Raw genomic sequence first — 24,726 nt, 5'->3', positions numbered from 1 at the left:
GAACCGGTGTTTTGTTCACGTCCGTAGTGTGGCCGCTCCGGTGGCCGCGCGAGCAGCCGCGGGGGGCGGGGGCCGGCGGGAGCCCCAGGGCATGCATGCTCCGAAGGGCTGGGAAGGGAGGCCGCCCGCAGAGGCTGGCGCTGCGGAGGGCGTGCCCGGGACAGACTGCAGCGCGGGCGCCCGGCAGGGGCTGCCGGGGGACGCGGCAGAGGTTTGCTGTGCCGGCGACCGCTGCGGGCCCCACGGGAGTGGAGACAGAACCGCAGCAGGTCAAGTGTCCAGACACGGCTTTTAGGGCCTTGACAGGAACAGACGCGCGGCCGCAGGGGCGTCCACAGCCTCGCCGGAGCCTCGCGGCTGTGCGGGGCTGCGGTCGGGCAGCGGCGAGCCCCGTGGCGGCCACGCGGCGGCGCTGCAGGACAGCCTGGCGGCCGCGCCGCACCCCTCCGTTCCCCTCCTGCACCCAGTGTCCCTGCGCCCGTATCTCAGCACCCCAACACCTGGCACGCAGCAGGCAGTGGCTCCTGGGGGTCCTCTCAGGAAGGGGGTCCAAAGCGCCGGCTGCAGTCGAGAGCTTCCTGGACCGGGACTGCCCTGGCCGGGCCGGCTGGGAGAGCTCCGCCATCTGTCCGCTCCTCACCGGTTCCTCCTTTGGAGATGATCACCGCAGACACAGGCCCGTCTACACCACTGTGAGGGGCGGCGGGGAAACCGGCGCAGAGGGACGGGTCGCCTGCCTGACCTGGAGCTGGACTCTGAGGCCCTGGCCTCAGTGGGAGGGGGGAAGGGGGGAGTGGTGGTGGCCCGGCCACGGGCGGGGGGAGCGGGCGGACAAGTGTCTAGAAGCTGTGGCCTGCGGGGGCGAAGCAGGTAGGGGTGGCCCCGGGGCTGGGTTCCGAGTCGCTCTGGTCACGCTGCACCCGCGTGCGGCGGTCTCAGGCTCAGGAAGGGTGTCGGAGTGGGAGAGCCGAGGAGGGGCCTGTGGTGGGGTGGGGACGGCGTGGGTGCCGGCGCAGGGGTGCCGCTGGGCAGGGCCGTCCTGCAGCTGCGCCGCCGCAGGGGCTGCGAGGGCCGACAGGTCCAGGGGGGCCCTTGGCTGTCCCCCCCACACGGTGTCAGTGCCTCTCGGCGTGACCACGGAGTGCCCGGTCCTTCTGAGACTGGGCCGTAGAAGCTGGACGGCAGCCCCGCAGAGGGAGCTCGGAGCCAGCCACTCACGCCTGGCCGCTGGGCATCCGCACACCCGGGGCGCCCGCGGACCTGTGGTGAGTGGCCGAGCAGGGCTCTTGTGACACACCAGGGACAGCAGGGGCACTCCACGACCCGCCCCCGCACTCGGTGCTCAGAAGCCACTCTACTGCCCCCCAGGGCTCTTGGGGCCCATCCCCAGCTGGCGCAGGGGGGCTCCCACGGGGCTGCCCAGTCCCCAAACTGCTTCCTCTAGAGCTGGCCGTCTGCGGGCCTGGTGCGGGGGTGCCGGCTTCGCGGCCCCTCCGGCGCCTGCATGTCCCCAGGTGCCAGCGTCACAGGCCCTGCGTGTCCCTGCAGCCTTGCCCTCCCTGGGGACGCGCGCAGACAGAGGAGCCTGTTTCCCGCAGGCGCAGTCCAGATTCAAGCCCAGCCCGGCCCACAGGCCCTTCGGGAGCCACGCTCTCTCGCCTCTGGGCATTTTGTTCATTGAGGTGACGGTCACGTCACGCACAGTTCACCATCTGAAAGTCAACAATTCAGTCATCTGGTGCCTTCACAACGCCGTGCGACCACTGCCTCTGTGCATTCTAGAACCTTCTCACCCAGGAAAGCATCCACACCCGTTAAGCAGTCACTCCCCGTCCTCTCCCGCCACCCCTGGTGGCCCCCGGTCTTTCTGTTTCTGTGGATGTCCGGCTCCAGATCTTTCATAAAAGAACAAGTACACGACACGTGCCTTCGGTGTCCGTCCTCTCCCCGTCCGGCCACACAGTGGCAGGTGTCGGCGCTGGCGTTTCAGAGCTTGGGCATAAATGCTCCAGTGTGGAGAGACCACGTTTTGTTTATTTGGACATCAGTGGACGCCTGGGCTGTGTCCCCCGCCTCGTCTGTGGTGACCAGCGCGACCAAGAACCAAGTCTCTGTGCGGCCGCGTGTAAAGACCTTGGCACCGCCGTTTGGATCACCGTAGCTTCGTCGTGAGTTTCCAAACAGGGAACTACCAATACTTCAGGTTTTTTCTGGCTATTTCGGGGCCCCTTGCATTTCCATGTGCATTTGGGGGGTGGCCTTCTCCTTTCTGCCAAAAGGCAACGGGGGTTTTCGTTTGGCTGAGATTGCCGTGGAGTGTGGCCATGGATGGCCACGGGGCCTTGGTGCCCGGGAGCGCACAGCCACGGTGGGCGGGGCTGGCTCTGCCCTTTTTCGGGGTGCTCCTTGTTGGGGCATCATTTGCTTTTCTCCCAGTCTGGATAGTTCTGGTACTTAGCAAAAAAGAAAGAAAAACGCACGTGGGGTTCCCTCTTCCTTTGGTTTTAGCTGTTGCTGGCCTCTGCCCCCCTTCCCTGGGGAGCCCGGGGTCCTGTGCATGGCTGGGGCTCCCTCCGAGCTGGCTGGGGCCGCTGGACGTGCCTGGTCTGGACCCTCCAGTTAGGAGAAAGTGGGGCTCAGAATGTATGATGGGGGATGGGCTGTCATGGTCCCCGGGGCCCCTGCCTCTGGACCCCCGTCCCCCTCCCCATGTACCAGGCTGTGTGGCCAAGCAGGCTGCACACCGGTGCAGGTGGGTGGTCGTGGCGCCCTGGCAGGCGGGGGCCTTGGGGGCAGCCTTAACCCAGGGTGTTCGGGCTGGAGAGGTGGGTGGGGGGCGCGGCAGATGCCCTTGGTCCTGTCTTGGAGACATGAAGCCCACCCCTCACGGGAGGAAAGAAAGGCTGTAGCCGATTTCCAAGGGGCTTCTCTTGAGGCGGGCAGATGGGTAGAAGCCGCAAGCTTCCCCGGATTAGCTGAGGGCCTGACACCGGACGGTACCTGGAACCCTCTCCCCAGCTCCCTCCTCAGCCCTGAGGCCGGCCACCTGCCAGGCCGGAGCGGATGGCCCCCGTTCCTAGCGAAGCCCCGATGTCAAGCCCCGGGGACGAGTGGGTCCGCGGGGCTGTCCCCCTCCCTGCTCGCTGGAATTCGGCGCGGGACGGGCGCCCCAGCCCTGGGCTGTAGTGAACCCCCGCACTCTCCGCAGGGCCGCTCGTCCTGAGACCGGAACCGGCGCACGCGGGCTGCCCGCACACGTCCGCACGCCGTGTCCCAGCGGGGCGAGCGGCGCCCGGCCGCGACACCGGAGGGCGCGCGTGTGCACCTGCCGTGCGCAGTGTGTGCGGTCGGCGCGCGGTGCGGGCAGCCCGCGGACGCGCCTCAGGTGGCCCCGAGCAGATCGTACCCAGCTGTCCGGCGCGGTGGCTGCAGGTGGTCCAGCAGGACGACCCCCACGACATGCCACTCCCCGAGGGAGCTCCCGTCCCTTCCCCCAGGGCGCCGCGGCGAGGGGGACCGGGCCTGCGCGGGGAGGGGAGGCGGGTCCCTGGCGCCCCCTCGTGGCCAAGTCCCGCCGCGCATCCCTCTTTCATTTCCACGGGCACCGGGTCAGCACTCAGGTCCTGGCGACGGTGGGAAAACCGATGTTGATGGGAAAACATCACTTTCTCACCCGGGTCTGGAGCGCAGCGCTCAGACCCCCAGGTTTCCGTGGCGACGGCCGCCCTCTCCCAGTGCGGTCCTGAGCCCAGCAGGTGATGCCCCGGGTCCAGGCTCTGCCCGGCGGAGGCATGGCCACCCCAAGGAGGTCTGGGGGGGGGGCGGGCAGGAGCGGGGCTGAGGCCCCCCCCCCAGGGCAGGACAGACACTTTCCTTCCCATTCCCGTGGCCACCCACCTCCTCTTGGCAGAGGGTCCCCTGCATTTGCAGGCTCTGCTTGGTGGGGGTCTTTGCCCTGAGGCTTGAAGACAGCGGGAGCCGTAGGCTGATTAAAGCCCCTTAAGGATGTCTGTGTCCTTGTCTAGAGGCCGTGACGCCAGGGGACAGGGGCCAAGGGAATGTTGTCGGTGGCCCTGAGGCCAAGAAGCTGCCTGTGATGTTGGGAGACTGTCCCCTAGGGTCCTTACAAGTGGAAGAGGACGCAGAGAATGTCAGAGCCACGTGACATGAGGAGCTCCTGGAGCCGGGGATGCGGCAGACCCTGGAAGCTGGAGAGGCAGGGAAATGCAGTGCCCTCTGGGCCCCTCCAGAGCCAGTGGCGTTTGCGGTCCCGGCAGCCTGGCCGTGGTGGTCTACTGTGGCAGCCACGGGAGGCCAGCACCGGGGTGTCATCAATCTGGGGAACCCACCGTGCTGTTCCCAAGACCTGGCCACTCTCTTCCACACCAGCCAGCCCCTTGCTACAGCCCACGGGCCGGCTGTCCCGACCATATCCGGAGGCCCGAGCCCACTCGGGTGGTTGCTGGGGCCCAGGTGCCGTGCTGCTGGGGTGTGAGCGTTCCTTCTGGAACGAGGACCCACACGGAGCCCCCCAGAACACTCACCCCAGCAGAACCAACCAGGGCTTAGTGGGCCGTGATTTCTCCAGGAAGCCGCCCAGCTCCTCCCAGGCCCACAGCGGGCAAGGATGGTGACCCTGGGTCCTGGGTGTCATGTGGCTCCTTGTCTGCGATGGCCGCAGTGTGACCTGGGGGCATCGGCTCCTCCGCTCACTGCACCCTGGTGCACCTAAACCTCCCCATCGCCCCCCCTTTGGGGCTGGTGTGCACAACTCGCGGACCTGGGGTGCACCCTGCCCCACGCAGCACCCCCCAGCCTCCGTGGAGTGAAGGTCTTCAAGCGGGCCTCGGGGTCAGGATGCCTGAGTGATCCCAGTTCTGCCGCCACCGATGGCCGTGGCTTTGGGCGAGTTACTTAATTCCTGCCCCCCACTTCCTGTCGCAGGGGGACGAGGGCCTGTCCGCAAGTGGGGTGCAGGAAGCCACACCCATGGAGGGATGGGGGACCTTCCATGTCCCACTCGCTTTGCGGCGCGCCCACTCGCGTCCTCAGACCCCGGGGAGCGTCGGGCGGGCGACGTCCCCACGTGGGAGGCAAACCGGGGCCGCGTCATCGCGGGGCACGCCGGCCGGGGAGGCGGACTCGGCCTCCGAGCCTCGGGAAGGAACCGGGGCAGCAGCAGGCGCACCGCCCGCGGCCCCCTCCGGCTTCGCGGCGGCAGGTTGTGAGGTTTCGAGTCGGCCGCGGGAGGGGGCGCACCCGGGCTGGAGGCCCTGCGAGGAGAGGCCCCGCCCCGCCGCACGAAGGCCCCGCCCAGGCCCCGCCCCCGCCGCACGAAGGCCCCGCCCCCAAGCCACAAGGCCGCAGCCGGTCACCTCTGCACTTGTTTATTGTCATGAACAGCTGTCGTTTGCTCTCACTCACTCCGCAATTCTCATTTGGTAAAATAAATAGAGATAAGCGAACCTTCAGGGCGTGCTCTGGGGAGCCCCGGTTAACTCCATGATTGGACTTTCGCGTCGGACCCGGGAAGCCCCTGCCGGCCCCTGGGCGGGCGGTTCCGCGTCCGCACGGACGGCCCGGCTCGGCTCCTCGGCCCGGAGTCCGCTGCTCCCGACCCAGCCGGTGGCCGGGTGCCGGCGGCCCGGGAGCCCACGCGGACCCCGGCCCGGAGCCGGCTCCTGGGGCGCACGGGGGTCCCCCAGGCCGCCAAGGCCGATGCTGCCCGGTCCCCGGGGACATGGCCCTGGCCGAGGCACAGCGCCGGCCGCAGCTCGAGGGGACTCACATTCCCACGATTATGGCCTCATAGTGGCAGAATTAGTTAAGCCAGCTCACTCCTCTATCGAATAATCCTGATTCCCAAGGAAAATGGAAAAAATGCTTTTCCGAATACCGTCATTGTGGTTTGTTTTACAAGCGCTGTTTGGAATTGCTTAGCACATTCTGTTGTCCTTCCTGGGGCTACACCATCCCCGTGGCCCCAGGTCGTGCGCGCACACGTGAGGACACACACGCACACCTGTGTGCAGACGAGCACAGACGCCCTGACCCACGTCAAAGCAGTCACCAGGAACCTTCTCTGCATTACTCGCTGCAAGGGACCAGCGAGTGGCGGCGCAGACGGGCCACTACTGACCCACAGATGCCCTTGCACTGTGCACGTGTGTGACGCCTGTGCAGGTGGGAGGCCTCGGGACCGCACAGTGGGCACTCGTGTGTGGGCTCGGGGGTGCGAACCATGAGCTCCGCACATGGTGTGTGTGGGAGGCCGCAGGCCTGGTGGCTGTCACCGCACCTGCCTGGGGAACCGCAGCACTCAGAAGCGGGGCCAGTGGCCCAAGACGGTGGCTGAATGGCCAACGACCTGCCCCACCCATCCAACGCTACGGGCCCCTTCTGCTAGTGGGTCTGTGAGGAGAGGGGCCTGTGCCGGGAAGGTGGGCTGCGTGGCGAAGGGGCACTGCCAGTCCTCACACCATCTGGCCATGAAGGCCCCTAGTGGGCAAGGACTGGCAGCTGGCAAGAGGCCTTGGGCTGTCTCCTCCTACGCGAGCCGGCTCTGTCTCTTGAATGCCCCCGCCTCCCAGTGTGCTTGGAAATGCCCCCAGGAGCGCAGAGAACAGCCCCGGCTAGCTTGCAGCCAGGGGGAGGCGGCCCATGCCGGCTCCTGGCCAGGCAGCGGCCCAGAGACCCATGCTGAGCCCTAGCGCTCCCCCGTCCGCCAGGGTGGCCGCGCCCTGGGGAGCTTCCGTCTCGGAGTTGTCGTAGAGCCAATGCTCGGGTCCCTCGCAAAATAGAACGAGTGCGTCTCCCTCTTTAAAAATCTCAGAAGCAAAACAGGACGGGAAGGGTGCTGGGATGTCTGTGACTGTCCTTGGGCTGTCACACGGCAGGACTCCACCAGAGGCCCCTTCCCTGGGCTCCTGGGCGTGACAGTGACCACAGACGGATGGACAGACAGCGAGGGGCCTCCTGGAGCCCTCAGCAGCAGGTCAGGACCAGTGTTCAGGGCGGCGCGGCGGGTCCACTATGTACACGGAGGCCTGGCGGGGCGGGCGCCCGCTATCTGGCGCGCTTCTCCACCGAGTACACGGAGATGTAGTAGTCATTGCTGCCCACGGCCAGGTGAGGCTGCAGAGGAGAGCAGGGTGGGTGAGTGGGCGGGTGGGCGAGGGTGGGTGAGTGGGCGGGTGGGCGGGGGTGGGGTGGGGAGGGAGATGGGGAGGCTGCCCTGCGGCTTCCCTGCCCCCACCCTGCCGTGGCTCTCCGCAGAGGCCCCGCACCTCACCACGAGGACATGGGGCTCCCCACAGCTCCCTGCAGGGATTCGTCTGGGAGCCCCGGGCTGCATGGGGCCCTCTGGTGGAGCCCAGACACTTGGGGAGCGACCGTGAGGGCTGGGCCACCCCTCCCTGGGGAGCACAGGCTGGGCGAGGGTGTCCCGGCAGCCTCCTCCCTGCACGGCTTCTCCAGGACTGGGATCAGGGCGGAGGCAAAAGGTGACGGGAGAAAGGGGGGCTGTCTCCTGTCTGCGCAGCCCAGGACTCCCTGGCTGACGGGGCATCTGGCGCTGTTCTCGGAGGTGGCTTGGGGTGGCCCAGGACCCGACAAGATCTTGTTTTGCGCCGTTCTTGGACGCGGGGAGGGAGAAGCCCAAGGGCGCCCTGCCCGCCGCCGCCGCCTGTGGGGTGGGCAGAGGCTGGCTGTAGCCCCCCTGCCCGCGGCTCCTGTGCGCCCCCAACCCTCCCGAGCCCCCTGTGCCCCCCTGGGGCCCCTTCCCCCGGCGCGGGCAGGCACAGACCCAGTGCGGGTGGAAAGCCAGGCAGCTGATGGCGCCGACGCGCTGGCCCATGAAGCCGTCGTAGTACTTGATGTGGCTGACCAGCTCTCCGCTCCCGCTGTAGACCGCCGTGAACTGGTTCATGGAGCCGCTGCGCACAGGGGGTCGGGGGTGAGCCGGCCGCCAGCCCAGGGGTGAAGCGTGGGGGGGCGGTGGGGGAAGCTCAGCGCAGGGGGAGGCAGGCATGTCTTCTCATTGGGGCCCCGTCCGGGACACGGGGCTGACCTGCCCGCGCATCACCCACCCGCCATCCCACAGCAACGTGGCTCTGGAGAGCCCCCACTCCCAGGCAGGGGGTAATGCCTGCTGGTCGCGGGGACACCCGGGGCTGACTTCGGGTGCTCTGAGACGGTCGGGGCAGCAAAGGCCCCTCATTTCCTCTTGGGGCGGCACCTACCAGGCGATCAGGTTTGCTTGGGGGTGGATGTCGAGGGCCGTGAGCCCCTTCACGATCTGAAGGACATTCACAGACTCGGGCATCCGAGGGTCGAAGAAGCGGACGTCCCCGTTGACGCTGCCGGGAAGGGAGTGCTGCTGGCGAGGCTGGGGCAGGCCGGTCCCCGAGGGTTGGCCTCACACGCTCAGGTGTGCACCCACTCCTCAAGGCCAAGGCCGGTCCCCGAGTGACCAGTGAGGCCGCTGTGCGCAACAGGAGCCTGCCCCACCGACTGCAGCGACCAGGCCTGTCACAGAGCCCCTCGGCCTCCTCCCCAGAGCCAGGAAAGGCCCTGCCTCCACGGCGCGAGGCGGCAGCAAGCAGAGGCCCGGGGTGGGGGGGGGGGCGTGAGTTATTGGTTTCATTTCCAGCCCCAGAGATGAGATTCTGTGCAGCTCGGCTGCAGCTACAGGATGGGAGGGCAGCGGGCGGGAGGCCGGGAGGCTGCGTGTCGCCCCTGGAGGCCATCTTTCGTGCCCTTGGTCCCTGGCGGGTGTCGTTCTAAGAGCTATGTTCTGTTTTTATGCTACAAACAAGGGACGGAGCATCTCTGAAGAAACAGTGTCTCTGTGACAGTCACTTACATCAGCTGTCCCTTTCACGGGCAAGTTAGCCCTCGCCGCTCTCAGCGCGGGTTTACCGAGCAGGAGAAATGGATTTACGGGCAGGCGACCGCCCCACGCAGTGGTCCCCCAGGAAAGGGCCGGAAGACGCCCGCCCCCTCCCGCGCACACCCTGCAGCGCCCACGGAGCCAGCTGCCTGCCGCTGCCGCGAGGCTCTCCAGCAAGGGGACCGATGTGTCCCTGCCCTCCCACCGGCCCTGACCTTTCTGGCCAGTCCCCAAGCGCAGGTTAATTATTGCCCGGAAATGCCATCCTTTCCCGGCTGTTTAAATACCAAAGACATATTTTAAATGGAGGAGAAAATAACGTTTCTACAGCAAAATGTCTCATAAATATTCTGTGCTCATTACCTCACGCTCATGATGTGGCCCTCGGGGTGCTTCTGGAGGTAGGCCTTCACCACCCAGGCCGTGTGCTCCCGGTACGTCATGACGCGGCTGTGCGGGTGGGGGGAAGGACGGGGTCAGAGCCTGGAGGGTGGCCTGGGCGGGCGAGGGGACATCAGGCTGGCCAGCTGCAGGGGAGGGGACAGCGGGCTGCCTGGGCGGGGGTGGGGGACAGTGGGCCGGCCGCTGGCACACGCAGCATGGGACAGGCGCTAAGAAGCGAGGGTGAGACTTCATCTTGAGTGTCTATTTAAAGCCCTCGGGGTCTGCTCTCTTGTGGGGGCCGGTGGCCTCCACCCACCCTTCACCGTCATGTCGGGAGCACGGCAGAGCCGCCCCAGAGCCCCCTGGACAGGGCCTTGCACCACGCAGCCACAACACTAAGGGTCAGGAATGAGAAGCCCAACCAAGGGGCAGCTGAAACAGAGACCCAGGGCGCGGAGGACGCGCCACGCACGGCAAGCCACGAGTCACAGCTGGGGTGCGCGGGTGCCCGAGTCACTGCCCTCAGCACCAGGGGACCCCAGCCGTACCCTCAGGGCAGCACCATGACCCTCGGCTCTTTCTGGCAATCTGGGGCTTCACTGCCGGCTCAGGGTAGCCAAGATGACGTCTCGATGGAGAGAAAACTCACCCTTTCGAAGCGCACCAGGAGCGGGTTTCCGTGTACTCACGGCCAGCCCAGAAGGAAACCCTGCTCCCCACACTCACGATGGTGGCTTTCTGGGGGTGCTGCCTGTTCCCTGTGGGGACCCTTCTGCAGAGAACCTGCCGGGCGTGTGTGGGCCCAGCCAGCACCGGTCCAGCCTCGGGTCTGTCCTGGGAGACCCCCACCGGACGGCGGGCCCAGCACCGGGGCCTCGGCAGCAAACAGCCCGTCCAGCACTTCGTCCCAGGGGCCTCCTTCAGCTCCACGTCCCGCACCTGCCCGCCGGCCCCCTCCTCACCCCTGAAGGCCAGGCCTGGCTTTTAATAAGCACATCGCCCCGGGGTCCCCCGGAGACGACGCTACCGTGTATCAGCCACGGGGGCCGGGTGAGTGACCACCGGCTGGACCCTCGCACCTCACCTGCCCACAGGTAACAGCACTTGCCCCCAGGGCCCGGCCCCACCTGGCCCCTGGCCTAGGACTTGCCCCCAGAGCCCGGAACAGCCACAACATGCATGTCGCTCAGCACAGTGCAGGGCCCACGCGGGGACTCCCTGACACTGTCTTCTTGGCCGTCTACCATGCACGGGAGGGAAACTGAGCTCAGGGAGGGCCGGATCTTGCCAGACCCCCCGCCGGGCTGGTTTTTCCCCTCCACGTGCCGTGAGAATGTGGCCTTGGTGGGGGGCGGTGGCCCGTGGGCTTTGGGAGGCTCCGTCTGGGCCCGGAGACTGGGCAGCAACATGAGTACCTTGTCTAGAGGGTGCTGGGGCGGGGGGGAGCACATTACCATTCGCTGAGCGCCATCCTCCGGTCGTAGACGCGGATGGAGCCATCGCCGAGGCCAGCCACGATGAGGGAGCGGTGGGAGTCACAGGACAGGCTTGTCACGCAGCTGTCAGCGCCCGTGGGGATGTCCTGGGTGTGGACACAGGGACTGTGGTGAGGGCCCCCAACAGCGGCCGGTCATGCCATCACGCCGGCACGGGACCCCTGCCTTCTGCACCAGAGAAGGCTTGGAAGGCCCAGGGAGCCCAAGGGGCCCACAGGGGACCCGAGTGAGTCAGGCCACATCCATCCAAGAGCCAGTCCCCCGTCCCCAGGGCCGCAGCCAGCACACGACCCTGGGAACCGGCTTTTGGTACCAATTAAACTTTCCAGTGTCTCCCTCTTTCTCAAAAGGAAGACGAAACACATTGTGGTAGGAACGGGTCCTCCTGATTGGTTCAGGAGAGGGTCTAGGGAGCTCGGCCTCTCTAACTGCCTCCCTGCCCCCCTGCTGGGGCCGTAAATGCCCGGTGAGGAATGCCGGGTAGGAGAGCGCAGGGGACCAAAGGGACCACGAGAAGGAAAGCACTTTCCCCTCATCGGGGCTTTGCTGCTATCGGGCGCCCGGGGAAGAAATCCCACGCGTGTGGCTCCTGGTCCGTTGAAGAGGCATCAGGACGAGGACGGCAGCGGCACCTCTGGGACGCACGGCCGGCTCCGAGGCTTGCGGGGGCCGGGGGCCAGGGACGAGCCCCGGGCAGCCGAACTGAGGGCAAGGGCCAGGGGCACGGGCTCCCGAGTAGGGGCTGCCGGCATCAGGTGTCCACACTGCACTGGAGGGCGGCAGGGACTGGCCAGCTCGGAGCCCCAGAAAGGACGCGTGACAAAGGCTGACAGTGCCGTTGCAGGGCCTGAGCACAGGGCAGAGGGAGGTCGCCTCTGCTCGGGCTGTGGCCGCTCGGACAACGGTGTCCCGGCCTCACGTCGGCTCCCCAGCCCCAGCCCCTCCAGTTCGACCTGAGCCTGTCCTCCTCCGCTGGGTGCCCGTGTGACTGGGGGCTTGGCGGGGGGCCCAGGGCTGGGCGGGAGGCCAGAAGGGCGGAGCTCCTGGGCCTCAAGCCACAGCCAGCACCACCACCCAAAACCTCTGCGGTCCCCAGCTGTCTGCCACCCTAGGACCCCTTCCAGGATGCCTCTGCCAAAACCCATCTGTCCTTGCTCTGCTGATTCAACTGGAAATAAAAGATGTTTTAAGAAGCAAGCAGATAATTCACGATTCCAATTTAAAATGTTTTCACCCACTGCTTCCTGATACTCCCTAATTTGCAAGGATAAAATACTTTTGGAAACAATTAGGATTAGCATAGGCTTAATCACGCTGTGATGCAGGGTCAAAGTGTCATGATAAATGGATAAATGGGCCCTGAGAGGTAATTAGCTCCCTCCCCCGCGCTACCCCACTCTCACTTCTCCTGGACAGGGGCCTGTGGGCGGGGGTGGGGGGGGTGGGGGGGGTGGGCAGCAGAGCCGGGAGGCCGGGGGGGGGGTGGGGGGGCTGCGGTTACCTGCACCTTCATCTCACGGTCCGTGTCCCAGATCCGGACGATCCGCACGTCCCCTGAGCTCATGAGGAGGCCGGTCTCCTGCTCCCAGTCCACCACCATCCCCGCTCCTGGAGAGACACAGACCGTTCTGCCGCCAACTCGGGACCCTGTCCTGGGCAGCCACTCAGCACCACGGAGTGCCATGCCATCCCAGCCACGGCCTGGTCCCCAACCCCACGGGAGCTCCAGGTTCGCAGTCTGGGTCGGGGCGGCAGTTTGGGGTCCCTGCATCCCCGCCCCGCCCAGATATCTGCTGCTGGGACAGCACCGTCCTAGGACTGTCGGTTCAAAATGCCAGTCCTCCTGGACACAGTGGGCACGGCGACGCTGCTCTCGGCCACGTCAAGGCTCGAACTCGCGGTTTCTCGGGGCTGCGCAGGAACTCTGCGGAGGCCGAGGAGAGCCCGCCGGGCACGAGGCCCACGCAGGGCCGCGTGGGGTAACGGCAGCGCTCCTAAAGGTGGCAGGACAACCTCAGGACGGGCCGTTCAAGCCGATCGACCCTTTAGATATCCCGGAGAGGTCCCGTACCCACCGCCCAGATCAAACGGCAGCCGGCACTTCCCTTTCGTTCTTTTGAAAGGAAGCAAGACTTCAGATCAGTGAAAGCCTCGCTTGCCTGCTCTGATCCCGCTTGGACCGTCCCCAGGCCGCGGGCACCTTCCCACGCCGGGCTGTGTGCATCCCTCACCCAGGTGCCCCTGTCCACGCACCAGGATGGTTTCCGCTGACGCCACCAATTTTAAGCAGGGCGTGTTTCTAGGAACCCGCGCTCCCCTTCCAGGCCACACCGTGCCGACTCCTCCTGCCCCCAGGCTGGGGTCCGGTGGACCACTTAGCATTTCTCCGATGCCTGACTCCACACACCGCGGCTGGAGCGGCAACGTCTTCTCGAGGCCCGTGCGCACTTGGGTCCCCAGGGTCCCCAGGCGAGGCCGTGCCTGCAGCCGCGGCGGAAACCCCCGCGGTGGGCTCCCCCAGACCCCGCGGCCGCTGGTGTTCCCGCTCTTCTTCCTCAGACGCATGTGCTGTGACCTGCGCTGTGCCACCACGATCCCTCCTGTCCCGTCACTTATACGATGACCTCATCTGTATGTTTCCTTGGTCACGCTTGTCAAGCTCATTGCTGCTGCTCTGCGTCCCCTGCGGCACTGGGCACCCTGTTCTCCAGGCCTCTCAGACCAGACCCCGTAACGCCTTGTTCTCTTCTACTTTGTCCTTTTTGGGCAGTGGACCTCGCTCCAGGCCCCGATCTCCCTTCCGAACCCCGGGCTACCCCCCAGGTGCCCCCATGAGCAGTGCCGGGCCCTGGAGAGACGTCTAAGTGTGGACAACTCGGGCCAGCTGTGGAAGTCTTCCTCTGCAGGGAGACACTGAACCCGTGGGCACGGGGTTTCCTTCTGGTGGATGAGAATGTTCTGGAACATTCTCATGCAGATGGGTGGGGGTCTTCTTGACCAAATAGTCACCTCCTGGATGTGGACACAAGGCCCCTGGGGCGGTCCCTACTGGCTGCTCTGTGCCAGGACACGACCCCCCCACACCAGGGGGCCACACTGAGCGTGCAGACATGGCCAGCGGTGGGGAAGGGCAGACAAGAAGGGGCGGGGTGTTCACGATCTGGGGGGGTGACTGCACAGGAAGCTCTCTGACCCAGGAGGGAGGAAGGTGGGTGGGTGCTGAGGGCCCCCGTCCGGGGGAAGGAGTGTCTGAAGCCCCACTGTTCCCGACTCCGTGTTCCCGGGGCTTGATGTATTCGCTAACATTGAGGACGGAGAGTGAGACTTCTGACCTGGGCCCTTTGGTGGCTCCTTTCAATCCTGGGCCCTCAGCACGTCACCTCTGAGTCAAGACCCTAGAGCGGTGGCGGGCAGGTGGCCCACGGCATCACTCAAAGCGGCAGCCCTTTGGGAACCAGCCAAGGGACCCCGCGAGTGGTCCTGGGCCGGCCCTGCTAGGATGCCCGGGCGGCTGCCCCAGCCAGCGTCCCAGGGGCCACTCCCTCCACGAGCCAGGCTAGGGAGGGAGACAGACCCTGCGCCTCTGTGAGGCTCTGTCTGGAGCTGCTGACGCAGCAAAGAAGCAAGCAGACGTGACGAGGGACGGACGGCCTGGCACCACGGGGTAGGGACGCGCACAGAGCGGGCGGCACACGGCCTCGTATGGTGGGAGACGGACAAGCCTCCAGCACGGGGACACACCGGGCTCAAACGGAAGCTTGTTCAAGGCCCTGAAGACCCAAGTCTAAATGGGGCTGAAAGGTCAGGTGTGACCCGGGAGAACGATGAAGCTGGACAGGCACGAGTTGGTCACATGCAGGTAGCTACGTCCGTTGGTCTGTGTCCAGCTGGCCTCGGGAAAACCTACGCGTCCTTGGCCCCAGGTCAAGGTGAGGCCCGGGTTCCTGCAGCGGCTCCAGGCTTAAGGAGCGCGTAAAACTCCAAGTCATCTGCTGCATAGACTCTGTGAGGGTCTTTTAAAGAACAGGCCAATTCCCAAGTCCAAAGTGCTGTGGTTGGGCCATAGATGCCGGACGTCAGCCTGTAGGCCGTGGCCTTGGGGGAGCAGTGGAGGGGAGCACGGGTGCCAGGGCTCCCAGCCTGTCCCAGTGACAGAGCTGGGACAGGCTGCTGACAAGGCTCTCTCCTGGCGGGGACGTGCGTATCATCCCGCGCGGCTGCAGAGCACGTGGGCCCCCCGAGGCGTGGACGTGCGGGGCGGCCGCCGCGGCAGACAGCACGCCGCCTGTGCGTTCAGACGTCCCTGGCCGGCCGCCTGGTGTCAGCATCAGCCCCGCCGGGGACTTAGGAGCCGGGCGGTCAGTGAGCGTGGAGGCCAGAGGGCATCTGGATGATAGTGTCCATGTCTTGGTCCTACAGTCTGGGGTCACGGGGACAAGTGGAGAGGGTACGCAGCGGCTCTGCGCCAGGGGTGAGCCACGCCGGCCGGCTCTGGCTTGTTCTGGACGGCCGGCCCAGGTCCGAGCGAAGGGGTGGAGGGCAGCCTCCTTCCTGCGCCGTTTTCCCCACGGGAGCCCACCCGGGCCAGGGCCGGCTCTGACGCTTTTGTTCTGACTTCATCACCGCTCTGAGGACGCTCTCGGGCGCAGGGAGCTGGGTGCTGACGCCCCGGGCCTCGGCACCTCGTTCGGGTGCAGCGCTCTCGGAGGTTGTCCACTCCCACCGTGAGCAGAGGGAGTGAAGCGCGTGAGCTCTGGCTTCTTGTGAGCTCCAGACTCCGGGACGCCGAGCCCGTTCCGGCTGAAATGTAGCAAGTGCTGCGGTCAGAGGGATCGTTCAGGTTTTCCGTCTGCTAACCCGGCTTCACAGCTCTGTGCCCACGGCCAGCCGCGTGTGGGAGTTCTGCTGGCTATGTAGCTTCTATGTGGGTTTTTCAGGTGGAGACAGATGCTGTAAGAAAGCTCGGATTAAATTCTGAAAAAAAAATGATTTTTCAAAAGTTTAGGTGGAAAAACCAGTCTGGATCTGGAACGACTTCTCTGCTCTCACGAAACCGAAATGCTCCTCCTGGTGTCTGGCCTGCAGAGCTGGGCCGTCCAATGTGTCTGGGGGTCCAGGAGGCGGTAGTGGCCACACCCTGCCTCCAGGGGGTGCTGTCGGGTCACCCTCCGTCCTGACGGAGGCCGGCAGAGTTGTCTGCAGAGCCCAGTCCTTGAAAGCCGCAGGAGTCCCCAGGAAGGCAGCGCAGCAGAGGGGAGGGATAAGGCCCCCAGCCCGCGGGACGCAAGTCCCCATGTTTGGGATAAGGGGCCCAGGAGGTGCAACCACGAGGCCTCAGACCCGAGGGAGGTTCCTCTCGACGGCTTTCCTTCCAACTTCTTCCCAGCGCCTTCCACGGCTACCTGACCCATCCTGTAACCTCTGCACGCCCGCTGGCTGATGCTCTTTTAGACGGGAGGGGACGGTGTGCGTGGGACAGATATGCAAAGTCACAGCCCTACCGTCTGACAGCCCCAAAGAGCGCCATGGGCGCGAGAGCAAATGCCACCGGTGCAGGAGAGCGGCCAGGCGGGATCCCGCCCGCCGCCAGGGTGGTCTCAGGGAAGAGAGAAGGCACTCGTGTCCCTGCTTGCAGCAGTCGAGACACACTGAGGCCTCTCAGGCCAGACCTCCGAGGACACAGGGATCACGGGTTGCCCATGGGGCTGGTCAGTGGTCACACAAGCCCGACGGGCAGGAAGACTCAAGTTGAAAGAAGCAGGGGAGGGGGCAGGTGGGGGCGGCCCCGGCCACCGGGTGCCACGGTCCCGCCCCAAATGGACCCGACAGATGGGGAAATTCAGTTACCAGGGTTTCTGGAAATCGGAACGGCTCTGGCACATCGTGAAACCCAACCACACGCGCCACCAGAACTTCCAAGTGCCCGAGTGCCCGTCAGTGCCGCCACGAAGTCCACGGTGGCTGGTCCCGGGGGCCTCCGAGGGCGAAGGTGCCGTTGGCTCGGGCGGCTCGGGGGCCAGAAGGTCACGGGGCCGGTGCAGCCAGTGGCGGGAGCTGCCCGGTGGCTACACCAGCGAGGGGACGGGGGCGGAGGAGCACTGAGGGGGCCCACCTGGGCTCTACCTCGGGACATGCGCACGCGGGTGGGTGTCTGTGTGCGTGTGCGCACACGTCAGTCAGAGGGACCTCAAGCCGAGGGCACACGGACACTGCTTGCGGTTCACCCGCCTCCCGGGAGAAACGGTGCCTCCTCACCACAGACCGCGGTTCAGACCTCCAGCGAGCGGTCAGTGTGCATTCGGCCGCGGAGTGAGGGCCTTCCCAGCCGGCGGCGCTCTAGCCGCCCGGTCACCCCGAGTTCCCTGGGGGCACAGGCATTCTCAGAGGACAGTCTCGGCACGCGCCTCGCGGTGGGAGGATGCCGTAGGCCGGCGCGTCTCCGCAGACAGCTTGCAGGCCCGGCTGGAGCCCTGTGTGGGGCGGGTGGCGTCGAGCACCTGCGTGGGTGACCTGCAGCGGGGAAGGTCCCCAGGTCACGGCCAGCACTCAGAAGGGTCCTGCTTCGCGCTGCGGCGCGTGTCCCAGACGTTGAAGAGCAGCAGCCATGGAAGTGGCTCGTGGTGGCCTCGCTCTGTGTCTATTTGCGGGTCTCCCTAGGGTTACAGCCCAGACCTCGGCTGGCTGTCGTGTCAGAGGCCAGGACTGGTGCCGGGCCGGGCAGGGGAAGGAAGCCAGTGGCCGACAGGCACAAGGTGACCAGTGGTTGGCACGAGGGCCGGAATGCCACCAGACGTGACTCTTGGCTACAGAGCTTAGATCCTGAGACAGGAGTCCCAGTCGGGTGGCTGTGGCCAGGAGCACCTGGGCCCGTCCTGTCTTGACCTGTAGAGCAGCTGGCCCCTGGGCTTCCTGCCCCTCTCATCCTTCCAGTGTCTCAGAAAGAGCAAAGGAAATAACCATGTGCTAAGCCCATGGCTGCCTGGCTACAAGGCAGAGGACAGGACCAAACCATGGCTCTTTAGCCAGGGAGAATCGGGGCGCCCCCCAGGCCCCTCCCCCGACCTACTGATAAAGACCGGGAGGCGAGACCCTTGCCTGCTGCTCCTGGCCCCTTCCCAACTCCGCCTCCCCTGGGGAGATTTCCGAAAATCCTGGGGAGAGGGGGCGGGACCGGCAGGACATGTGCGTGGACACCTGTGGAACCCACTAGCAAGTCAGGCCTGCGGTGGTCAGCTGGGGCCAGGAGTGGCTCTCCGCACCCCAAGTGACACGCGGGGTCTCCCGACGGGCGGGAGTAAGTGCAGGGGCACCTAGACCCAGATCGGTCCCCTCGGCCGCCTCCTCCGCTCCACCACACCCACGAGCTGTGCTCCCCGCGGCCCTCACCTTGACTGAAGCAAAGGGAACGGCATCGTGGGTGAGACAGTCCTTGGTGTCTGGAAACCACACCCACATCGTTTGGGGGCAGAGAGGCGGCGGTTGCAAAATGAATGGAGAACCAAGGTCCCCCAAGCCGCCGGAGGGCTCCCGCTCTCCCGTCCTCTGGCCTGGCCCTGAGCCCCTGCCACGTCCACACAAGGGTCTCTGGCTCTGTGTGCAGGGGCTGGAGGGTGGCTGGGGCCTGCGGTGTGTCCCCCAATGGACGGCAGAGGGAAGTGAAGGACCGGAAACCTCGTCTTTGGGGTCACTGCCGGCAGTGCGGGCCGCGGGTCGGGGCGCGGTGCCACGGGGCGTCGTGGGACGGCAGAGCGGCCAGCACGGCGGGGGGCAACGGGGTCTGCGGGGGAGACGATCCTTTGCTCTAATCCGGGAGCACTGAGACCACAGTGGAAGGACACGGTGACTGTCGCTTCGTCATGGGACCTGGCCTGAAGGGGCCCAGGCCACACAGAGGTGGCCGTGCTGGGGCTTTAGGGGGGTGGGGGGGACAGACGTGGATGACTGTTTTATTCCAAAGATAATTAAAAAACAGCGACATTCTAAAGCAGTCCACAAAGAGCTTTCGGCCGGGAGCCGCCCGTGCTGGGGCTGGGGGCCTGTCCCGCGTGAGGTCACCTCCCAGGGACAGCGGCTCCTCGGGACAGGTGCTGGGACAGAGGGAAGAGAAGGATCCATGGAGATGACTGGCTATGACAAGCACAGCCACGCGACGACAGGACACAGACGGGACCACGTGGGAAGTGCATGAAGTCGCAGCAAGGCCAGGCCAGCCACGCAGGGGCAGGAGGACGGAGTCGCTTTCCCTGTCCATTTAGTGACAAGGACCCCGATCCCCACAGCTGGGCCTCTCGGGAACCAAGACCTGACGGACTGCCAACGTGCAGCGGGAGGAGATGAGCCGCTGGTCCAGATCCCGCTCCAGCCCCCGGAGGACCGGCCTGCAGGGCAATGTGTGGGTCCACCCCACGGGCAGCAGGCAGAGCCGGTGAGCCGCGCCGCGGCCACGCCAGCTCAGCTCAGCTCCCACAGCGCCTCTGTGGGCCCTGTGCGGGCGGGGCCAGTGTCCTCGGCCTCCACCGTGGCCAGCACACCCGCCTGCGGTGCACTCCCCGCCCCCAGGGAGGCCCTCTGGGAACGAAGCACAGGGCCAGGTCCTTTCCCAGCCACTGGCCGTGCCAACGGGGAGGCGGGGCAGGTACGCGCCTCAGGGGGCCAGGGCCACGGGGGCGAGGAGGCCAGCTGGCTTATGGTCTGGGCACTAGGAAGGTGGCCTGGGGGGAGCCACCCTCAAGGGGGATGTGGCAGCTGGGCCCCCGGGGAGGACGCACCTCTGGTTGTCGGCAGCATGTCCGAGAGCCCCTGCCAAGCAGTCACCATCTCCGGGTTCTTCTCCAAATCTGCGAAGTTCTTCCAGACTCTGATGGCGCCGTCGTCTTGGGGAGAGAAGAGCAGGAGATGAGAACATGGGCCTGGCCGCCAGGGCGCGCGGTGCCGTGCCACGAGACATAAGACCACGCAGTCTCTGGGACGCGGCCCAGTGGAGCAGCAGCGGGGCTGCTCCTGGGAGGTCCGTCCCCACCCGGGCATCCTCCCATCTGGGCCGCGGGGGAAGCCGCAGCAGGGGCGCTGGGGGACCCGCCACTACCCTCAACCTCTGACCCCAGGCAGCCCCCCTTCCCTTCAGTGATGTTCTCGGCCAAAAGCCAGGCCTTCCGCGGCACCCCTTCCTGTCTGCTCCACACAGGTGGGCCCTCAGCGTGTGGCCCACAGGCTCCCCACATGAGGAGGTGGGCTGGCCGCCCCCCACCCCACGCCATGACCTCAGCACAGACCCTCGTGCTCTCCTGTGAGCCTGAGCGGCGCGAGCGAGCCCCCCATCCCGTGTCCGTTCCCCCAGCAGTGCTCACAGCCCAGCCCAGACCTGCTCGCCGACTCGCTAGCCCTCACGTGTGGCCTTCAGCGCCCCCAACCTGGGCCATGACCGCTCGCCCCACAGCACAAACAGAGAACGAGGTCACTTGGGCCCGCTGGGCTGTGTGCCCGCTGACACCCGTCCTGCCCCCGGCCTCTGTGACTGTGAACTTTTCCTGCTCTGGAACCCGAGCCCTTGTGCTCCTCCACTACGACCCCTGGGGACCCGCTCCTGCGCCCGCTGTGCCGGGACGTCACTCTCTCCCCACCTCCTCGGCGCTCGGAGGTGCTCAGTGCGACCTGTCCTACGATCCGCGGAGCCACCCCGGCCCCCCACCGCCCCGGGTGCCCGCCGCTCCTTCACTCTCACGCCTGCGGTGGAAGCAACTGCTGTGGCTTGACTTCGTCTGGCCCCGAGCGGGCGCTGCCTGGGAGAGAGGCCGCCAGCAGGACCTTTCCCCGTGGACACAGCAGGGCCCAGGGACGCTCTGAAGGAGGGGGACGTGGCCCGCCCAGTGCCGTCAGCTCATGTCGGCTCAGGAGCTCAGACAAGGGACAGGGCCAGGCCAGGGCGGGCCAGGGCCAGGGAGAGGATAGGACAGGCCAGGGCAGGCCATGACGGGAATATGCCCAGGACAGTTCAGGGACAGGCCCAGGACAGGATGGGGCAGGACGGGTAATGCAGGGAGCAGCCTGCACGTCCACCTTGGCCCTCGTCTCTTTGCCTCATGCGGCCCTTTCTCCCTTCCCGCCAGTCCCATCCCAGGGCCTGTCATCCCCGAAGGAGGTGCAGTTAGGCCAGTGGTGACCTCTCACGCCCCACAGACAGTGAGGTCTTGTCTTTCAACGGCTAAAGGAGACGGCTGTCCCCCAGAGTGGCTCACTGGGGAGCCTGGCAGGGAGGGGTGAAGTGGAGACATTTCAGACCCAGAAAGCAAGGGTGAGGCCCAGCACCAGCAGCAGCCCGCCAGGAGGCAGGAGCCTGGCCCACAGGGGAGCCGGACTCCCCTGTGCACGGTGGCACAGTGGTGAGCGCTGGAGAGCCCTGGGGAGCCGGGGCGGCACCTGCTTCCCTCATGCTCTGTGCTCAAGACCCCTCCTCCCCCAGCCTCGCCTCCAAGAGCATCACAGAGGCCACGAGGAGAGGCTCACGGGGACTTTCCTGGTCAGGGGAGGGCTGGGGGTCCCTGGACACTGCCGGGCACCGGTCACCTGCTGGCCCTGTTGTCTGGGGGTGAAGCCCGCTCCGTCGGAAACCTCCCACCTCTTCCGTGATGGTGCGTTTCATCGCAGGCGGTGCTCTCTGCCAGAGCAACGCTCAGGGTCAGAAAAGGCTGTGTGTGAAGACGTGCGGGGTCCCCATGCTGGGTTTGGGGCCCGGGGCCCAGCCCCGCGCACCGCACTCACCCGTGGCCGTGAGCAGCAGCGAGCAGTCCTGGCCGTTCAGGTACTCCATGGCCGTGACCCTGGTGTACCGAGGGTTCCCGTTGTGGAAGTAGTCCAGTTTCTCCCCTTTCTCCCAGTCCCAGAAACTTCGGGGAAGGAGAGAAGATCAGTCGTTAGGGAAATGCAAACCAAAGCCACAGGGCGATTCCCCCCAAGCCTGCCAGGGTGGCCACTCTCACGGAGGGCACGAGCTCTGGCAGGACGTGGACAAGCAGCCTGCGTGTCCTGGGCTGTCACGGGGTTGCCACGGGGCCCGGAGTCCCACTGCTGGGTGTGCCGAGACATCGTCTGCCCACGTTCAAGCCACCGATGGGGGGACGACTGTGATAATGACACGGGTACAAAGCGAGAGAGCACGTGTGTCTGGGAAAACCCGAGCAAATGAACAACATTGTGCATCACGGCCCTAATTTCACTCGCCCGCAGAAGCCTTAATACAGATTCTCTTCTACTTTAAAGGGAGCTGTTGGGGCACCTGGGGGCTCAGTGGGTTAAAGCCTCTGCCTTCAGCTTGGGTCATGGTCTCAGGGTCCTGGAATCGAGCCCTGCATCGGGCTCTCTGCTCAGCAGGGAGCCTGCTCCCCCCCACCCCGCCTGCCTCTCTGCCTACTTGTGATCTCTGTCTGTCAAATATATAAATAAAATCTTTAAAAAAAAATAAAGGGAGCTGTTAAAAATATAAAGAAATGAAAAAAAAATATAAAGAGACGGGTGTTTCAGAGCAGACCCGAATCTGAGATAAAACCGAGGTCCTCTGGTATCAGGTAGAAGTCACTCGGGGGCAGATCTCCAGGACGCTGTGATTCACATCCATTTCCTCTTCTAACAAAATCAAACCCAATATATCATCAAGACAGACTTCGTTCTGTTTTACGTTTTGCCTTATTCTAAGTTAAAAGTGGACATATGTTTTACAAAATAAAAGCAGAGCCCGACCATATGAATATACTGAGAAAACAAATGTGGGAATGACCCACGTGTCCATCGCTGGATGGATGATGAAGCATGGTCCTTCCACACACGGGCTGTCACCTGGCCTGCGCAAGGGGGACATTAGGACACCTGCCACAGACCTCGAGGGCCCTGCGCTCAGTGGGAGGGGCCAGACACACAGGGCAGGTGAGGTCGCTGGGGTCTCAATCCCGGGACAGACAGCGGACAGCGGGTGCCGGGGAGCGGAAGGCAGGCTTAGGGATCAATGGGGACAGCTTTCGTTTTACAGGACAGAGAGAGCTCTGGAGGCAGACGGTGGCGGCTATGTGGCCTTGTGAATGTGCCTGGTGCCCCCGAACGGCGCGCTTACACACGGTTACGGCACTGACTTTCTGTGCATTTTGCAGAATAAAGAAAAGAGGAGGAACAGAGGTGAGAACACCCCAGACGTCGTCCCCCGCGACGCGGGTACGTTCTCCACGGCAGCAAGGCGAGGTCGGCTGTGAGTTAAAGTCGGTGTCTACGTGCCCCACAGGGGGTAGCAGGAGTGAGGCCCTCGTAGGTGTGTCTCTGGCGTGGTGTGGTTTTGGGGAGCCCATCCCCACCTGCCCATTCCTCCGAACGCTCCAGAGCCTGGCCCCGCCCACCCCCCAGAGGGCTCGTGGCCGTCGCGGAACCCTGCCTACCAGATGCTGTCTTTGTCAGCCACAGCCACACACGGCGTAAAGGGGTGGAACTTGACCACGGAGGGGACGCCGGGGTTCCTGTTCAGAAAGATCTGGTCGTCCAGTTTTGCAATACCTGCCCGAGGAGACACAGCGACAGGCCTCAGCGTCCGGCCGAGGTCACGCCACCAGGGCCGAGGCTGCGTCTCCTGTCCGGGAACCCGGGAGGCTGCTGGCGACACACAGGACAAGCAGGGGGTCGGACGAGGGTCTGGCTCCTCGACCACGGGGTCCCCCCAACAGCTCCAGAGTGAGGCGGACACACGGCGAATTTTCGGTCGGAGCTTGTCAACGCGCACGTGCGAGGACGCCTGGGCCGAGCTCAGAGCAGCGCGACGGGCCGGGGCTGGTGAAGAAAGCCAAGGGCCACGGCTTCTGGCTCGGCCCCGGGTGGCAGCCTCAGGCACGCGCGCAGCCAAGCCCGGGGCCCCTCGGCCCTCGGGAGGGGGTCCCGAATCACCACAGACCACGGGGAGCCGAAAGGGCCCCACACGGCAGCCCCAGGGAAGGAGCCCCCGGGGCTTCGAAGGAGCTTATTTTAGAGGAACAGTCAGAAGAGGCTAAGACAGCCAAGAGGTCAAGGCAGGCTCAGATGTGCTTCTGGTGGCTGTTGGACCCGCGGCTGATCTGGGGCCCCACCACGTGGTGGCCTCGGACGCCAGCCTGCCCCCCGGGACCCTGGAGGGTGCTGGTGCCGGCTTCACGATGATTTCGGTCCTTTATCCCCCTGCCCCCATTACAACAGCAAACACCAGGAACCTCCTGATGACAAGGTTGAGGGCAGCATGACAGCGGCAAAGAGGCCCCAGAGGCTGTGCCCGCAGCGGCGACATGCCCTTCCCCGGAGGGGCCCTCACCCTGGGCCGTGGGTTTCTGTGGACAGGTCTAGACTGCGGGCTACTGGGAGATGCTGGGGACACCTGGGCCCCAGGTCAAGGTGCACCGTGCGTACGTGACAACGCTGGTTCTGCTCGCCAAGCTGGCCAGCTGGCCGGGGTGACGCTGGGCGCAGGTCACCTGGCTGACCTACGGGCCCCTTCCCCTTCCTCCCGGGTGCACAGCGGCTCTCAGACAGAACACCGCACACGGAGTGCAGAGGGGGACTGTGGTGGTGTCCCCGTCTCTGGTGGCTGGGGCCACCGCACAGACCGCTCCATCCTGAAGTCCCACCGGCGGACGTCTTCAGCAGCGGCGTCAGGCACTGCCCTTACTGTGTTCTAACAAGGAGTCGTCTTCTTCCCACAAAGACCGGAAAAGAGAGCTCCTATGGTTGACAAGGAGTCATTTGTTTTTGTCCGGAGAGCCAGCTGCTTCTGGAGAGCCCCCGGCTCCGTCCGCCCCTGGCTCTGGCCGGTTCTCTCCCGGAGAAGGCAGCCATGGGTGCGGTCGGCCCATGGGGCAGCAGACGCCGCATTCCGGGACACCAGAGCAGCCAGCAGCCCTCACGGAGGCACGGAGCTATGAGCGGCCGAGATTAGTTTTCCGCAGAAGTAACTACACA

At 65.5% G+C, this 24,726-nt stretch overlaps 1 protein-coding gene across 2 annotated transcripts in view; it reads right to left on the bottom strand.

Annotated features, from left to right (window-relative positions):
* Nucleotides 1-5,388: 5,388 nt before the first annotated feature.
* The window catches only part of RPTOR (regulatory associated protein of MTOR complex 1), a 307,922-nt gene continuing 288,584 nt past the window's right edge, over nucleotides 5,389-24,726 (bottom strand). For both annotated transcript variants that reach the window (XM_045984016.1, XM_045984017.1), the window contains exons 26-34: nucleotides 23,187-23,301; nucleotides 21,529-21,653; nucleotides 19,539-19,643; nucleotides 12,272-12,378; nucleotides 10,729-10,856; nucleotides 9,254-9,340; nucleotides 8,241-8,357; nucleotides 7,805-7,934; nucleotides 5,389-7,134 (exon numbers count right to left, since the gene is read on the bottom strand). In XM_045984016.1, the coding sequence (XP_045839972.1) occupies nucleotides 7,066-7,134; nucleotides 7,805-7,934; nucleotides 8,241-8,357; nucleotides 9,254-9,340; nucleotides 10,729-10,856; nucleotides 12,272-12,378; nucleotides 19,539-19,643; nucleotides 21,529-21,653; nucleotides 23,187-23,301 (983 nt within the window). In that variant the 3' untranslated portion in view covers nucleotides 5,389-7,065. The remainder of the gene's footprint in view (nucleotides 7,135-7,804; nucleotides 7,935-8,240; nucleotides 8,358-9,253; nucleotides 9,341-10,728; nucleotides 10,857-12,271; nucleotides 12,379-19,538; nucleotides 19,644-21,528; nucleotides 21,654-23,186; nucleotides 23,302-24,726) is intronic.

The sequence above is a fragment of the Meles meles genome, chromosome 18 (assembly GCF_922984935.1).
Source record: "Meles meles chromosome 18, mMelMel3.1 paternal haplotype, whole genome shotgun sequence".
NCBI lineage: Eukaryota > Metazoa > Chordata > Mammalia > Carnivora > Mustelidae > Meles > Meles meles.
This window is presented reverse-complemented; position numbering and strand designations above follow the sequence as displayed.